We start from the raw sequence: 17252 nt of genomic DNA, 5'->3' as shown, positions 1-17252 counted from the left end.
GAAGGATCTGGGGGGGGGGGGGGGGGGCGCCTCCATAAGCTATACGGGACCTCCACACTAGTGGTTCTCAATCGTTGAGTAGGCGGAGTGTATCAGAATCACCAGGATAATTTTTTTCTCAAATACACGTGGCTGCCATCCCTGGAGCTCTGATCTGTCTGGGAGAAAGGGATCCATCACATGGAAACGCGCACATGTTTTGAAAAAATTCCCCGGGCCCCTTTGGGTCCCTTCGTCCCCTAGGACCAACACTCTATACTCCTTAGAAGTCCTGGGACATCTAGAGTCCGCCGGCAGCACCCATAGACCAGCAACCCCGAGGTCCCGGGTAACGCTGGCGCGTTACTATGGCTAACCCCCGCGGTGGAGGGTCGCACGAAGCACGCGCTGCTAAAGTCGCCCCAGGGCTGGCCCGGGCAGTAGGCGGAAAGCAATGCCCCACTTGCTCGGCCCCGCCCACAGCCGGGGGCGGGCGGATAGTCGGCTCTGTCCAATCACACTTCCGGAAGGAGAAGGACCGAAAAGGCTTTCTTCAATCACAGCTTGCGACGAGATTGATGCGTCTTTCCGCCAATCGTCGCCGAGGCGCGAGGGGGTTGTCGGGATGGGGGCCGGAGCCAACATGGAGCCCTCAATGGGATGAGGGTGAAGCTGCCGTTGCCGGCTGCTCCTGTGTTCACGTCCCATCATGTTGGTGCACTTATTTCGGGTCGGAATTCGGGGTGGCCCTGTCCCAGGCAGGCTGATACTACCCCTCCGCTTCCAGACATTCGCGGCCGTCAGGTAAAAAGTGACAAACCTACTGGGAGCGCGGGCCGTTGACCGGCTGGCGGGGCGTGGGGCCTGCCGGGACATGGAGTCCCGGGCTCGCGCGAGGCCTGCTGGAAGTTGTAGGCCGGCCCGGGGGTAGAATGTCACTCCCCAGGGATTGGCTTCAGTTATTTATAGCGACTACCTAGGTGCCAGCAGGAGACTCGGCCCGTCTGTATCCGCATGTGGGCTGCGCGGAGGGAACGCTCTAGGTCGGTGACCACATCGGGTCCGTGCTTCCCACCAGAGGGCGCCAGGTGTCGAGCCTGGGTGCTGTTCCTGCCCCCTCCCTGTCCTCTTTCTTGGAATTGGTCTGGCAATTTGGACAAAAACTGTTAGTGTCCAGAGACATTTAGTGTTGGTGTTGCTCCCAAGATTCAATATGAGCTGAACAGAAATTGTTCCTAGATCTGGATGTTTTCAGCAGAGATTAAAAAAAAAAAAAAATCTAGAAACACGTACATGTGTGTTTTTGTGTGTTTACACACGTTGGTCCTGAGAGAGAGAGACGCAGGTAGGAAACCAACGTGGACCCTGAAACTGCGACTCCAGTGTAACTGCTTTTGAGAAGGGACGGATTCCTTTCTGATCCTGGAGTGAATAACCTGTGGGCCAGGAAGGCAGCAGATTGGCAGGGGTGAGCTGATAGGGACTTGTGTCATTTTGAAAGCCCATCTGATTGAAAGAGGAGAAGAGCTGGGCCAAGCTGGAGCTACAAGTACCGTTGCTGGGAAGTAATTTGCCAGTTCTTGGCAGTGACCAAGCCTTGCTTGGAGTCTTAGTTTGGAGGAGATGAGAGAAGCTGGAAAGTAACCATGGTAAATTATTAAAATGCTTGAAACACTCCTTAGGAAGAGAGTAAGGGTGTTGATATCATTTAAACCAGAGAGAAACCCGGAGAGAAACCTCAGATAATATGCAAGTATTTGTGTGCCCACGAGTGCAATGTCTTTCAAATGTGCAAGTCACAACACAGTAGATCAGAAAATGAACGTAGTGCGTAGGATCATGTAAAAGTGAATGTAATAGAGAGTGCCTAGTGAGCATGTGACTCTTGATCTCAGGGTCTGAGTTCAAGCCCCACGTTGAGTGTGGAGCCTACTTTTTAAAACAAGTGAATAGAGGGGCGCCTGGGTGGCTCAGTCGGTTAGGCGGCCGACTTCAGCCCAGGTCATGATCTCGCGGTCTGTGAGTTCGAGCCCCGCGTCGGGCTGTGTGCTGACAGCTCAGAGCCTGGAGCCTGTTTCAGATTCTGTGTCTCCCTCTCTCTGACCCTTCCCTGTTCATGCTCTGTCTCTCCCTGTCTCAAAAATAAATAAATAAAAATAAATAAATAAAACAAGTGAATAGAATAGAATACCCGCTTTAACATTAGGGAGAGTATTGTTTTGTGAAGCATTTCAATTTTGTGTGACCTGTGTTTATTGTACTGGGTGGCAATTTGCAACATACTTCTTACTGTAGGCCTCAGTGAGTCTACAACTTGCAAACAATGCAGTAACAGGACATGTCAGATTTTTCCCTTCTGCATTTCTTTTTTTTTTTTTTTTTAATGTTTTTATTTATTTTTGAGACAGAGACAGAGCATGAACGGGGGAGGGTCAGAGAGAGAGGGAGACACAGAATCTGAAGCAGGCTCCAGGCTCCGAGCTGTCAGCACAGAGCCCGACGCGGGGCTCGAACTCACGGACCGTGAGATCGTGACCTGAGCCGAAGTCGGACGCTTAACCGACTAAGCCACCCAGGGTCCCCTCCCTTCTGCATTTCTAACGAGGGCATGCACTCAACAAACATAACCATAACCGTTTGCTGAATATCTATTATGTACAAGAACTCTGCTAAGTGCTGGGGATGAATGTGGATAAGATAGAGCTTCCTGCCCTCGAGGAATATAAAGTCTCATGGGGAAATTGGACACTTACACTGGGCAGAAGGAAGATGAGCTTCTCTAAAATTTAGGGTAGACATAAAGTACACAGTGGAAAATGAGACATAAAAGCCAGGCATGTGGAATGGGGTGGGAGGAGGCATAACAGAGAGGACCCGGGCCTCCTTGAAACAAGGGAAAAATTAGGTGGAGTCTGCAGTTGGGAGCATCTGAGAATACAAAAGACCATCCGAATAAAGAAAAACCTCATTCTATTTATTCCTTTTTTTTTTTTAATGTTTATTTATTTTGAGAGAGCGAGTGAATGCGTGCAAGCGGGGGAGGGGCAGAGAGAGGAGAGAAAATCCCAGTGCAGAGCTCAATGTCATGAACTGTGAGATTGTGCATGACCTGAACTGTAATTATGAGTGGAATGTTTAACCCACTGAGCCACCCAAGTGACCCTTTTTGTGTTGTTGTGTTTTTTTCTAATGTTTATTTATTTATTTTGAGAGAGAGATCGTACGTGGGGCAGAGAGAGAATCCAAAGCAGGTTCCGCGCTGTCAGCGCGGAGCCTGATGCAGGGCTTGATCTCACGAACCATGAGATCATGACCTGAGCCAAAATCAAAGGCCAGATGCTTAACTGACTGAGCCACCCAGGCGTCCCCGTATTCGTTTTTAAAAGCCTCTCCCCATCGATAACCTCATTTGAATCTTTGAACATCCCACCATTTACTCTTGGCCAAATAACTTCTGCTTGTAACAGGGTCCCCGTAGCCAGGCTTGCCCTTCTCCAGCCTTCTCCCCTCTGCTGTGATCTTTAAGATGCAGATTTGATTATGTCATACCTCAGCCTAAAAGCCACGAGTGGTCCTCCTTGCCCTCTAAAGTCCAGCTGTCCTATAAAAACTTCGATGCCTGTCCTGCCCATGTCTCCTCTCCCTTGTATTTCAGGTTCCAGCTCTTCCTTCTTTCGTACCTGCACGTGTCCCAAACACGCTCCCTGCTGCCTACAGCTCTCCCCCACTTTATCCCCACCCCCTTCACTTAGCCAGCTCCTTCCCATTCTCCCTCGGGTCTGGTCAGGAAGGCCTGTCCTGATGCCCTCACACAGGGAATTCGTGGTCTGTGCTCTGAGCACCTGCTGTTCCCCTTTTTACACTCAGCAAGCTTTGTCATTAGCTGTTAGTCCTTCCCACCATGAGGGTAGTTACATGGTCTGTTCTGTTGACCTCTTGTTTCCCGTGCCTCACAGCAGAGTGTGGGCACGCGGTAGGCTCTCTACCCGACATCACCGTGTATTGATACAGAAACTGCAGACCAGAGAAGGTGATTTGGGCCGGTCTGAGATGACAGGATACATTATTTGCATTGTTAATTTCTTTTTTCTCCTTCAGTTGATAGAGAGGGAATGTGTCACCGTTTTTCTCCATACGCTGCCACATAAGCACTCGGGGCCTGGGAGGAGTCTGGGTGTTGGGGTGCAGTGAACAGTGACCAGGGGTCAGAAGACACGGGGCCGGTCCAGGCCCTGCCACACCCAGCCTTGGGCACAGCACACGTGGCAGGCTAGAACAAGCCTGGATTCTGGAGTCACATAGCAGGGTTCCCCTCTTGTCCAGGTTCTGCTGCTTGGGGACAAATTATTCCAGCTCTCTCGGTCCCCGTGACATTCTCTTCCATCAAGTGAGAATAAGGGCATCTCCCTCCCAGGGAAGGGAGGATCAAACACAGCCGGACCATTGACTGGCAACACGGGGGCCACGTGGGCCAGGCGTCACCACTGCAAGCCAGCCCAGTGCCGGGTGTGGCCGGGGGGCACTCTCCTCTTGCCTCTCTGAACCAGATTCACTTAGGACCTCTGCTTCCTCAGCTGTAAAAGGAGTGCCTGCAGACTAGCTGCCGTCCAGAGTGATGTCCCACGATCAGAAAGCACGTGGGTTGGAGATGGCCCCTGACCAGAGGGGTCCCTGGAGGCTGAGGGGGCCCAGCTGTCTGATGGCACGGCGAGAACACCTTTCCGACTCGGTTACCGACTATTGTCTTGCTCCTCAGCAACTTGGCCTCAATGTGTTTCTCTTAGAAACTGAGGTGCTAAAGAACAGCCCTGGGAGGGGTCGCGTAGGACCCTACGGAGGAAGAAATGCTGTCCAGAGGCCTCAGCCCAGAGCTGGCCTGATTGATTGCTCCCTTGAAGTTCACTCGGGGCCGTGAGCCATCGATGCCATTGTCTCCCTGCAGGTGCTCTGATGGCCGCCACAGCTCCTACCTCCTCAGGGCTGTGGCCCAGCTGCGCTCCCAACTCCGGGCTCACCTCCTTCGAGCGCCTCCAGCTCCCAGCCAAAGACCCTCTGCCTGGCGCTGGGTCGGGGGCATCCTTCTGGGCCCCGTGCTGTTGAGTAAGTGCCCCCGCCTCTGCCTTGTGGCGCTGTGTGAGGCAGAAGAGGCCCCTCCTGCCTGCTCCAGACCTTGTGTCGGGGATTCCCGCTTTAACTGGAAGCTCTTCTGGCAGTTTCTGCGCCCCCACCTGCTGGTCCTGGCGGCAGCCATCGTGGTGAGATGCCCCTCCCCTTTCGCCCACACCAGGGACAGGGAAGGACCCAGCCAGGGGTTTGCAGAAGCGCCAGCCAGAGCTGCACAGGGGCAGCTTGTCTGCCTCACCAAGTCTCAGGATAGACCTCAGGAAGCAGCAAGGGCTGGCTGCCTTAGGGACTGGAAGCCAAGGGATGCCAGGCGATCCCACACAGGGCAGCTGGCTGTGCAGGGTACAGGAATCCCCAGGCTCTGGCAGCCTGGGCTGGAACTCGAAGAAGCACACGGTTAGCCAAACATGAACAGCTGCAGGAGAGGGAGGGCCAAGGTCAGGGCCAGGGATGGGGAAGAATATGGCCCCCTCTAAATGTCTGCCCCCCCCCCCCCCAAGCTGGCACTGGGTGCGGCCCTGGTGAATGTGCAGATCCCCCTGCTCCTGGGCCAGCTGGTGGAGATTGTGGCCAAGTACACAAGGGACCATGTGGGCAGCTTCCTGACTGAGTCCCGGAATCTCAGCACCTACCTGCTCATCCTCTATGGCATTCAGGTACAACAGGAGGGAGGGCCTGGGGGCACCCAAAGGAGCCTCCTGGGCGCCCCTGAGTGCCCCGGCCTCTCTCCCAGGGCCTGCTGACCTTCGGGTACCTGGTATTGCTGTCCCGCATCGGCGAGCGCATGGCCGTGGACATGCGGAGGGCCCTCTTCAGCAACCTGCTTCGGTACTGCCAGTGCAGGGTGCGGGCAGGGGGAACTGCTGGCCCCAGAAGTCTGGACAAATGTAGGGGCAGGGTCTTGTCCTAAACTAATGTCTCCTCTTCTCCCCAACCTACTGTACCCTTGACCTACCACCAGACAAGATATTGCTTTCTTCGATGCTAAAAAGACAGGGCAGCTGGTGAGCCGACTGACAGCTGATGTGCAAGAGTTTAAATCATCTTTCAAACTCGTCATCTCCCAGGTCAGTTCCCCAGGCCCCCCTGTGTGTATACACACACACACACACACACACACACATACACACCCCAGTGTAGACACATCAGGCCAGCCCCACCCACCTTGCTGTTGGGCTCTGAGCCTAGGCTTGCACCAAGTGAGAAGCCTGCTGTCTGGTGAGGGTGTGGATGAGGGAGTGGGGAAGTTCACGGAAGGGAGGTACTGTGGTATCGTCCAAGGTCAGGACAGGCTGTTTCACTCCTGTTCTGAAATTCTACCTCCCCGGAAAACCTTCCCAAGGACTCAGACAAGAGCCTTTCTTGGACCGGCTTGCCAAGAGCAAAATTACCCTGGCCTGCCTTACCCCCAGAATGCCTGGCATGCTGACAAGTGTTAACGAGAACGAGTAAAGGCTTTTTACTGCATTACTTATGTCCTGTTCTCATCCACCCACATGGTCACTGTGGCTGCTGGGTCATGCCTCACACTGGCCCATAGCAGCCCCTGGGTGACATTCCTGCTCGATTCTTTTTTTTTTTTTCAGTTCCTAAAGCAAAAGGCAAAGCAAATTGGGATTTGTCTGGGGGAAGGAGGCTGTGGTCCATAGACATTCTCACCCAGGCCTTTCGTGCCTGGTAGGAGAGAAAGGGTCATGCTTTATGACTGGGTGGACTGCCGGTTGGCCTTCCAGGGTCAGACTCATGGCCTTGGCCTTGGGAAGAGGCCTTGGCCGCTGTAGCCAGTGGACCCTTGGTGAAGTCCCCGTGTCGTGGTGCTGATGCCAAACAGCCTTCCCGCGTCCCTTCTCTCCCCCAGGGACTGCGAAGCTGCACCCAGGTGGCTGGCTGCCTGGTGTCCCTGTCTATGCTGTCCCCCCGCCTCACGCTGCTGCTGATGGTGGCCACACCCATTCTTATGGGAGTTGGCACCCTAATGGGCTCAGCTCTCCGAAAGTTGTCTCGCCAGTGTCAGGAGCAGGTACCAGCATTCCTGCCATCCGTGCTTTCCCTGTCTCTGTCTGCCCCGCCATTCCTCCCCATCCCCAAGCCAGCCGCCTACTTCCTGGACTCCTTGCAGATTGCAAGGGCGACAGGCGTAGCAGATGAGGCCCTGGGCAACGTTCGGACCGTGCGGGCCTTCGCCATGGAGCATCGGGAAGAGGAGTGAGTCCCAGACGGAGAGGAGCATGAAGCAGGGAGGACTCCCTGAATGCGCCCCAGCAGCCCTGCACCCCAGCCCGGCTGCTTCCTGACAGCCGGGCTTGGCCTCTCTCCCCAGACGCTACGGAGCAGAGCTGGAGGGGTCCCGCTGTAAGGCAGAGGAGCTGGGCAGGGGCATCGCCTTGTTCCAGGGGCTCTCCAACATTGCCTTCAACTGTGAGTGAGCAAGTCCCCACCCGGGGTGTGGGCGCGCCCCGTCACGGCTGGGGTTGAGCTTGGAGCAGTGAAGGGCAGGTCCCAGCCAGGCAGGGGAGGGGCGGCTCTCCGCCTGCTTGATGTCCTTCAGACATCTGTAGGAGTGCCAGGTGCGTGAGCTCCACCACCACACATGCACACGTGTGCACACACACACGCACACACACACACACACACTCGTTTCCACACGAAACAGGTAGACGCTATTCCAGGCAGACGCCTTCCTGACCGTCTGTCCCTTTCCACACGCAGGCATGGTCTTAGGCACTCTGTTTATTGGGGGCTCCCTCGTGGCTGGACAGGAGCTGACAGGGGGAGACCTCATGTCCTTCCTGGTGGCCTCCCAGACGGTGCAGAGGTGAGTGTGAGGCTGCCCCTGTCCTGCAGGAGCCCTGCTGACTGGAGGGACGGGGTGGTGGCCCGCCCCGGGGGCTGGCTGGGGAGAGTGCCCCCGTGCCATCCATGAGCACCCTGTAACCTGATTCACCGTCCGTACGCTCAGGAATGCAGCTGACATCTTCGGCCGCCTAAACGGTTCCAAAATTTCCGAGACAGCTTCTTAAAAAATTGGTCATTGTAGCAAAACACACGTAATGTCAAATTTACTATCTTAACTGTTTGGAAGCATAGAGTTTGTGAATCCGTTACCACCATCCGTCTCCCGCCCTTCGTGCTGCAGCACTGAAACCGCCTGTTAAATGCTGAGCCCCCACAACCCCTTCCCTCAGCCCCTGACAACCGCCACGTCTGTGATTTGCCCACTTTGGGTGCCTCACGTAAGTGAGATTGCACAGCGTTTGTCCTTTCGTGACGGGCCTATCTCACCCAGCATAATATCTTCCAGGTTCGTCCATAGTGTAGCCTGTGTCAATTTCCTTCCTTTTTAAGGCCGAGTGAGATTCCACATACGGATAGACCGTCTTTGACATGCTCTTTACGAGCTCGCCTGCCATCCTCTCTGACCTTCCCAGGGCCGAGCGGCTCAGCCTCTCCCCTGCCCTTCCCAGCCTGGAGCTCACTGTGTTCGTTGTTCTGCGATCTACCTGCCCCACTGGGCCTGTCTGCCCGGACCTCTCGGCTCCCTTTGCTCAAAACCCCCAAGGCCTCCCCTTTCCTTTCTCTTCTGAGCTAAACGCTAGCAGTTTCTGCTGCAGTTTCTCATCATCTCCCCCCCACACCACATATGTGAGAGCACGTAAAGCATAAGTAGATGTCGTGATGAATAACAGAGGAGCAAATATGCTGTAATAAATCATTGAAGAGCAGAGACCCGAATTACTGTCAAGCACGTCAAGAGAACAGACTCTCACCCCAAACGCCCCTCCGTGCCCCTTCCCCATTGCTTCTGACACTCGTGGCCGGGCTCTGCATTGTGTCTTACTGCCTGTTTCCTACAGCGCCCCTCGTCATCAGCCTTGTTATCGTCCCAGGTAGACTGGAGCCAGTCTGAAGATGGGTTGGTAGAAAGGACTCCCATCCTTGGCCCCATTTGTGTCTGGTGCTCCTGTATCTGGGCCCATTCACACCTTCTCTTGAAGTTCAGACCCTGGGTGGCCTCATCCCTCCTCCAGCCTGGGAACTGTTCCCTGGTAGCCTGGGGACCGAGAGGACTGTTGTAGAGGTGGGACTTGGCACAGACCCCAGGCTGGGCCCTGGCCTCGTGCTCTGGTCCTGAGGAGCCCGACAAACCCACCTGGTTCCACGCACACAGTCACCGTATGGCCCTCCACAGGCAGTGATGGGAAGGTCTCCCTTTCCCTACACCTCCCGAGTCTGGCCCTTCTCCATCAGGCTCCCCTTCGTCTGGGCCCCCACTTCCCTTTGTGGCCTGAGTTCCGACCCTTTCCTTTCCTCCCCACAGCACGGGCTAGCCAGTTAGCAGAGATTTCTTACAAACAGAAAAGCCTAGGAAGTCCATCTATGCTGTCTCTCTCTCTGGCTGCTACACGGAGCTGCTCCCACAGCCACGGGCCTTAGGATTATCCTTTGTGGGGGGCCCTCCCCACGTGGAGATCCTTCACCACCCACCCTGGAGGAATTCGATCTATTTAGGAGGCTGATGTATTTCCTCCTGAGGTCCAGCAGGGCAAGGGAGGGGAGGGAGGCAGCCTCAACCTTTAGACCCCATCCTAGGTGTTCTTTTTGTGGCACTGGGTCTCTGGAGGAGACGGAGAGGTACCCAGACAGACCACAGTCAGGGCCAGGCCGCCTGGTCTACATCCAGGTCTGGGCCTCACCGGGAATGGGCCGCCCCCCCCGCCAGGGCTCTCAGGGCTGCCTCCTGAGCTGTCTCTGAGAGCAAGGTCATCGCGCACCAACGAGTCATGTGCATCTGCTTTTTGGTTGCTGCCGGGCACCTCTGCCAGGCCCTAATGGCCTCCAGATCTCTTGTGGAGGATGTTCTCCCTTGTCGTCCACAGATAACTCACTGTCCTGGCTCTTCCTTGCTCGATGCCTCTCCACTCACTCCGGCAAATGCCAGTAACTCTGAGCCTGCCAGAAGCATTTCCTTGCAGGCCCCTCCCCTCCTCACCCCTGGCACTGGAAGAAGTGACTTTCCCGTTCAAGGCGCTCAGTCTCTTCCACTTCAAGGACCCACATGCACACTCACAGACACGCGCACTGTCGCGGACTGGCCAGCCCGGTCAGGGGCCGGTGACTGAGAAGCATGACTCTCCACCTTCCAGCAGCCGACAGCCTTGCACGGCAGAGGAGGTGACCGCCCCTGGACAGAGACACACTCGCACCATGCCTTACACAGGGCAAGCCCGCGCTAGCGTCTCTATGGAACTTTGTTTTGGGGCCCATCCCCCACCCCTCACATGCTCCAGGGGCTTCGAGTTCCTTCTTTCTCTAAAAGGATTAACATCCATTTTTCCACCTTAATTAGCCCTTGCTCCCCCAGGAGTCCACTGCACTAGAGCTGACCTTGCCCCATGGGCTTCGTGGCCCCGACCTGTTCACGGTGCTGGCGCTCTCCCTCCTGTTGTTGGTGCAGGCAGGCAGCGCAGAGCCCAGCTCCCCCGAGCCCCGTGCCTGCTTCCTGCACCCGTCTCCCCGGAGCCCCCAGGCCTGAGGTGGCAGACAGTTCTCAGCTTCATCTGGCCAAGGAGAGAACAAGGAGATAACGCGGTTCCAAGGAGAAGCGACCTGCCAGAGAACTATCTGGTGTTGCTGGATCCCAGGGCTCCTGCTGTCCCAGATTTCAGGAACATCCTCTGTGTTTGCCTTCAGGCTGCCCGTTTCCTAGCCTCACGTGCCACGTCCTCCGCCCCCATGCAGCTGAGACCCATACCCTTCCCTCTGGCACCAGCCTTCTCTGGGGCTCCTGTCCCCACTCTTTGAATCTTTCTCTCCTCCTCACAGGTCCATGGCCAACCTCTCTGTCCTGTTCGGCCAGGTGAGTGGCAGTCAGGGGGCGGGCCCCGTGGTGTGGACATCGGATCTGGGCTGGAGTCCTGTCAGCAACCAGCATCACCTGTGTGCTGCAGGAACCAGGTGTCAGGTGGAGGGGGTGTCAGGAGATGGGGCTGCACTGCCAGCCTTGCCCTCAGACCCCACCCCTCCCTCACCTCGGACTTTAATTAACCCCCTCCCCAGGTGGTGCGAGGGCTCAGTGCGGGTGCCCGGGTGTTTGAGTACATGACTCTGAGCCCGTGCATTCCGCTGGCTGGGGGCTGCTGCATCCCCAGAGAGCACCTGCGCGGGGCTGTCACGTTCCACAACGTCTGCTTCAGGTCAGCGGCATCAGCGGGTGGGCACGGGGGCGTGAGGCCCTGTGGGTCCGTGTCTCCCTCTAAATGAGCCCCGCCTCGGGATACAGTGAGACTCGAGCAGGGGCCAGGGCAGAAAGGGGCCAGGACCTGGTCTAACTAAGGGTCTCCATTGGCTCCTTCCAGTTACCCCTGCCGCCCCAGCTTCCAGGTGCTCGAAGACTTCAGCCTCACGCTGCCCCCTGGCAAGATCGTGGCCCTCGTGGGCCAGTCCGGCGGAGGTGAGAGGAACCCCCCGCCCTCCCACCCTAGGACCTTCCTTCCTACGGTTACCACTCAGAGTGGGGTGGGAGGAGGGGCCCCTTCACCTGTCACCGGGGGTCCCTCTTTCCTGGCAGAGCCTCCAGAAACCATGCCACCTCCCTGACCGCCCCGTGCCCCCAACCCCAATTCCCCAGGAAAGACCACGGTGGCTTCCCTGCTCGAGCGCTTCTACGACCCCACGGCTGGCGTAGTGACCCTGGATGGGCGGGACCTGCGAACCCTCGATCCCTCCTGGCTCCGAGGCCAGGTCATTGGCTTCATCAGCCAGGTGGGAAGCGTGTCTCCAACTTGCAGACGCCGTCTGTCTTTTCTCGCGGTCCTTACTGCACCTGGGCCTTTCCCCTTCTTCCTCCCTCCCGCCCACTTCACCCCTGCTCTCTTTGTGGGGCGGGAGTAGGGGGCTGAGGCCTTCCTGACTGGCTCCCCAGCGGTCATGGGATCTGGGGCTTGCCCTCCCCAGCCCGCCGCAGCTCTGCCCTTGCCTCCCTGGGGCAGGAACTCTGCTCCTCCCTTACTGCCATCCAACCAGGTGCAGTGGGACCCTATTTTAGGACCCCTGGGTCCTCTGACAAATGTGTGGTGTTCAGAAGGTCTAGAGACCCCAGCCCCTGACTAAGCAAGCCCCCGTGGCCCCACCCTGAAGCCCTCGGCCCCACTTCTTTCCTTCTGTGTGAGGTGGTGCCCCCCAGCGAGGGTCCACCCATCTCCCGTGATTGGATAAAGAGGGCACCCTCACCAACCCACCACTGCAGAGAAAGCTAGAATGAACACCCCCTTCTTCCCCATCTCTCCCAAGAGGAAAGGCTTTGCCAGGCCAGCTGGCCCAGCCACCTCCCCATCCCACTCCTGAGGGACCCTGTGCCCTGCAGGGAGCTCGGCCTCTCCCCACTTTGACGGATCTCTCTTTTCTTACCGGACTTGTAACTTTGAATTGCCCCTACCTGCCTTGCAAGAGGCCAGTTCCGGTGTGGCCAAAATTGCCTTTTTGCACCCCTCCGGGGTTTGGGGCAAAGTCAGAATGTCCCATGTGGACCCACCCCGCCACCCGCAGGAGCCAGTCCTGTTCGGAACGACGATCATGGAGAACATCCGTTTTGGGAAGCTGGGTGCCTCGGATGAAGAGGTTTACGCAGCTGCCCGGGAGGCCAATGCCCACGAGTTCATCACCAGCTTCCCCGAGGGCTACAACACCATAGTCGGTGAGTCCCGGGGACAGTGTTCTGCTTGGATCTGCCAGGCCTGCGTGAACATGCCACAGGGACACAGGCCTGGCATCAGGGAAGGCTAGGTCCGTGGCCGAGGGGGGCAGACACAGGTCTGTGGTTCAACCACATGTAGGCTGCAGAGACGGGGATGCCTCAAAAAGTGTAGGCGCAGGACCCGGCCAGGGACACTTGCAAGGGGTCTGTGGTGTCAGGGACCTTCAGAGCTTCCCAGCGGCCTCCACGTCCTAAGACGGGGCCAGAAGCACTGGACTGCTAATCTTCTCGTAATTCCTTGTGCTTCAGGCTCCTGTTTCATTCCTGCCCTTTTGTTCCTTAATTTAAAAGCGTTTCCGTCTAGTTACCCACAGGGATTGATGTGACTGAACAGGTCTCCCTTCTGACCTACCCAGAGAAGGGCTTTCGTGGTTCTGGGACGTTGCAGTGTTGCAGCCTCACACTAGAACATTCACATCGCGGCTCGCGGCTTTGTGCATTCACAAAGGGGTCTTTTTTTCAACCTCTGGGGCCATGTTTATCACCCCCAGTCCTTGGCTCTGTTGCAGAATGTTCCGGCACATCTCAAGGTGTAGGCATATCTGGGGTTCTTGGCGCATCTTGAAACTTAGGCCTCAGTCTGGCTGAGCTTCAGGGGTGGCGCCACCCCTGTCTTTAGCCGTCATCCACGCTCTATTACTGATCCAGCCCATTCTGGTCACCACCCAGAGTCCACACTCCCCCGACTGGAGGTGCTGTGCCCACACCTCTCGAGAGGCACCTTCCTTGTACCTCTGACCCCAGCACACTAGCAGGCTCATCTGGGGCTTTAGTCTGCCCTGGCTGACCTCTGACCACCGTCCCCATGGTGCTGTTTTTCACTCCCAGGCTGCCCCCTCTGCTGTTTTCCTGTGAGCATGGTAGACCCCAAGTGGGGTCTTCCCAGAATGCCCCATGGCAGGCCGTCACTACACTCCAGGGCCCACATCTGGGTCGTGGACGTCCCCAGGGTGGCGGAGACCCAGCAGGCCAGGAGAAGGCAGCTGGGGCCACAGGCCCAGGCATGGCTCTGAGACCGCACCCCGGTGTGGGAGGGGCACTGGGTGTCTCCAGGGTGCACTGAATCCCGAGTGTGCGCCCCTCCTGCTGTCTGGTGTGAGTGCACATGTGCGTTTGCACAGGGTTATGGGATCAGGATGCTGACCCATCCGAGGCAGGCGAATGTGCATGGTGCAAGGTGGTGAGCCTGAGGGGCCAGATGGAAAGTTCCAGATGGCCCAGGTGCCCCTTTGTAGGGCCGCCCCCAAGTGCAGAGCTGAAGATCGCTTTAAGGCCCTGCCCTGTCCCCTTCCTCCCCAGGTGAGCGGGGTGCCACCCTGTCTGGTGGCCAGAAGCAGCGCCTAGCCATTGCCCGTGCCCTCATCAAGCAGCCCACGGTGCTGATCCTGGACGAGGCAACCAGCGCACTAGACTCAGAGTCCGAGCGGGTCGTGCAGGAGGCCCTGGACCGCGCCAGCGCTGGCCGCACGGTGTTGGTCATCGCTCACCGGCTCAGCACCGTGCGTGGGGCCCACCACATCGTCGTCATGGCCCACGGCCAAGTCTGTGAGGTCAGCTGGGGGCCAGGCCGTGGGTTGGGACAGTTTCAGCCGTGGACGCAGTGGAAAGAGTGGCTCAGCTGTGAGGGTCTGGCCTGGCCCTGGGAGCCTGGGGCATATTCTGGAAGCAACACCCTGTGTGGATTCAGGAATTCCTGCCCTGGCCTCCCAGGGCCCGTTTCTTTCACTGTCCCGTGGGGTAGTAGAACTACCTCATGACTCCCAGAACCGAAGGGAAGGGACTCAGAGAAGTGTGGACCGCTAGGGAGAAGGGGCCTAGGAGCTGAGGTATAGCAGAGGCAGCACCAGGGACCCTGGTAAGGGGCTGGCCGGGAGCTGTTCTCCACAGGCTGGTCTGCAGCAAGGCCGGGAGGCTGCATGAGACCCAGCCCCCAGCTCCCAGCTGCTCACTCAGGTGAAAGCTGGAGTCTCTGGGTTCCATAAGGGAGATGCTCTTCCAAAACCCAGCTAAGCAGGGAGACGGCGTTAGCGAGTTCAGACGTGCCGGTGCTCTGGGGTCATAGTGTCTCCAGGAGGGACGATGGCTGAGAGGACAGTGAGCTCGATGGCTGATAAGAAGCCAGCCCTCCTAGGGCTGTGAACTGGGTTGGGGTGACCATCTGCCCCTCCTTCCTCTCTCCAGGTGGGAACCCATGAAGAGCTCCTAAAGAAGGGTGGGCTCTATGCAGAGCTCATCCGGAGACAGGCCCTGGATGTCCCAGCTCCCGAGATGCCCAGAGGCCCCAGGAACCGCCACCCCAAGTCCTGAGAGCAGCTGTTTAAGGTCTGGTTGCCGCCGAGCATCGGCACCCAGGACTGGGGCTCGGCTCAGGGGAGCTCCCAGGGACCAAACACCCAGGAAGACCAGTGCGCTGGGGTGTGGGCTGCTGCTCCCCTGCTCACAGTGCACCCTGGGACTCTCGCTGAGCTGGAGGCGGGGAGGTCGGGACCGCTCCCTCTGCCCCCCGCCCCCGTTTCCCCCTCCTGCCTACCTCTCGCCTGCCAGAGCCATGAGTCATTAGGCTGCACAGAAGAGGCAGAGTCCCCAGCCCCCTGCTCTGTTCCCTCCCTCTGCCCAGATCCTCCCAGCCCCTCTCAGGAACCCTGCCAAGTATCCCCCTACCTGATAGCCTAAAGGCTTCCGGCCCCACCTCTGTACAAATCAGGGGTTCACACTGGGGTTCCCCATACCCGTGCCAGGACCTCACTGTCCTAGCCTGACTCCCCTCTCTCCTCTCTGAGAGGAGAGGCCTCTCTGAGCCCTGGGGGAAGGAACCCACCCCTTGGGCCAGCCCCTCGAACCCACAGTCCCCATCCTGAGAACGGCTTCTCCTCCTCCCTGCTCCATGAATAATGGTCCTTTTTCTAGATTTCATCCCCCCCCTCCCATTCCCGTCCAGCGGAACAAGTGCCCCACGTGCCTCCAGCCCCTGGGAAGGGGGAGAAGGGGCAGGGCATGCCATGGTCTGTTCCTCAAGGAGCTTCCGGCTCACCAAGCCATCGCAGCCCTGCCCTGGCGCCGTGCACCTCGTCTCCGTCACCCTGTGAGACTGTGGACAGCCCCCTTACACGAGGACACCCAGCCCTGAAGGAGACTAAGGAGCCGACATACCCCAGGCTCCAGCCACAGGGGTCGTATGGTGCTGGTGGTCACCAAACCTCTAGGGAGAAGTTGATACTTTGCCCCCAGGCTGACAAAACACAAAATCAGTTGGACAGGCAGTGCCCTGTGCCAGTGGTGGCAGTGGTGAGTAGGACCAGCAGAGCCCGCTGTGACCGGAGGTCAGCCTGGAAGAAGCAGCAGTGGCTCAGGTGTGAGTGCAGGAGGCCCCGCAGCCTCTTCTGGGTGTGGCTTAGGAGCAGATGCTCCTCTGGGACAAAGCACCTGAAATGTCCCCGGGCCACAGCCACCCTAGTTTGATACCTGCTTCCTTACGGATCAGAGGTCACTGCCGGGGCGGCCACAGCCCAGGGGGGCAGCGCGTGGGCTGGCTCTGGGTTGCTTTGCCCCTAAACGCCCACCCAGGAGGCACAGCCCAGAGCCAGCTTCCGCTCCCAGCCAGGTCCACGGCGGCCTGCCAGACCCCTCTGCAGACCAGCTCCTGCTCCCCCAGCTCCAGCCCCAGCCCCCCAGAGACCCCTCCTGGCGCCAGACTCCGATCTCTCCGGACCTCTTCAGGGCGGCCTCTCCAAATCCCAGCCCCCCCACCCCCCAACCCAGGGAAGTAGTGAGGTCTGTGGCGGGCCTTGAGCCGGAAGGTTGTGCGGTCAGCCTCACACTCGCCACGTGGCCTCAGCCTCAACCTTGGCTCCGGCGCCTATTCAACGTGGGTCGTAAGCCTGGCAGTACCTCATCCTGAGAGTTTGTTTTAAGAGTTGAAATGGGGGGCGCCTGGGTGGCTCAGTCGGTTAAGCGGCCGACTTCGGCTCAGGTCATGATCTCGCGGTCCGTGAGTTCCAGCCCCGCGTCGGGCTCTGTGCTGACGGCTCGGAGCCTGGAGCCTGTTTCGGATTCTGTGTCTCCCTCTCTCTGACCCTCCCCCGTTCATGCTCTGTCTCTCTCTGTCCCAAAAATAAATAAACGTTAAAAAAAAAAAATAAAAAAAAAAAAAAGAGTTGAAATGGGATGATCTGTGGTAAAGTACTTAAAACTCCCAGTGCCACAGCCTCGGGAGCTGGTCACGTGTACAATAAACTGTTGTTCACTCCCTGCTTCCAAGATCCGTGTATCATGTGCCGCACACCTGCCATGGGCGTGAGGATGTCCCCGCCCCCCGTGAAAGTCTTGTCAGGAGGACAGACAGGTGGACAGGTGACGACAGCACAGCATGATCGTGGTCCATTGGTGCACTGCGTTT

General features: G+C 57.8%; 1 protein-coding gene across 2 annotated transcripts; it reads left to right on the top strand.

Moving 5' to 3' along the window:
• The first annotated feature begins 587 nt into the window (after positions 1 to 587).
• ABCB8 (ATP binding cassette subfamily B member 8) lies at positions 588 to 17107 on the top strand. 2 transcript variants are annotated; one of them, XM_058723804.1, is made up of 16 exons: positions 588 to 783; positions 4922 to 5234; positions 5604 to 5759; positions 5837 to 5931; positions 6065 to 6170; positions 6962 to 7123; positions 7223 to 7308; positions 7424 to 7521; positions 7813 to 7918; positions 10927 to 10960; positions 11161 to 11297; positions 11460 to 11554; positions 11732 to 11865; positions 12649 to 12796; positions 14156 to 14406; positions 15038 to 17107. In XM_058723804.1, exons 1-16 carry the CDS (start codon positions 689 to 691, stop codon positions 15161 to 15163), a joined length of 2142 nt encoding a protein of 713 aa, XP_058579787.1. In that variant the 5' UTR covers positions 588 to 688; the 3' UTR covers positions 15164 to 17107. The 2 variants fall into 2 exon arrangements, with proteins under 2 accessions (XP_058579787.1, XP_058579788.1); XM_058723805.1 differs by lacking the exon at positions 4922 to 5234 and having other exon boundaries at positions 625 to 783; positions 15038 to 16982.
• Positions 17108 to 17252: the final 145 nt, after the last annotated feature.

The sequence above is a fragment of the Neofelis nebulosa genome, chromosome 4 (genome assembly GCF_028018385.1).
Source record: "Neofelis nebulosa isolate mNeoNeb1 chromosome 4, mNeoNeb1.pri, whole genome shotgun sequence".
In the NCBI taxonomy this organism is placed as follows: domain Eukaryota; kingdom Metazoa; phylum Chordata; class Mammalia; order Carnivora; family Felidae; genus Neofelis; species Neofelis nebulosa.
The sequence above is the reverse complement of the archived record's forward strand: the minus strand, read 5'-3'. Positions and strand labels throughout refer to the sequence as shown.

Bases quoted from the DNA above. Each gene is read 5' to 3' on its own strand.
- ABCB8 (XM_058723804.1), top strand. From the start codon at position 689: ATGTTGGTGCACTTATTTCGGGTCGGAATTCGGGGTGGCCCTGTCCCA. The intron at 5,760-5,836 runs GTACAACAGGAG...CCTCTCTCCCAG, and splicing joins TCATCCTCTATGGCATTCAG to GGCCTGCTGACCTTCGGGTA. The intron at 12,797-14,155 runs GTGAGTCCCGGG...CTTCCTCCCCAG, and splicing joins GGGCTACAACACCATAGTCG to GTGAGCGGGGTGCCACCCTG.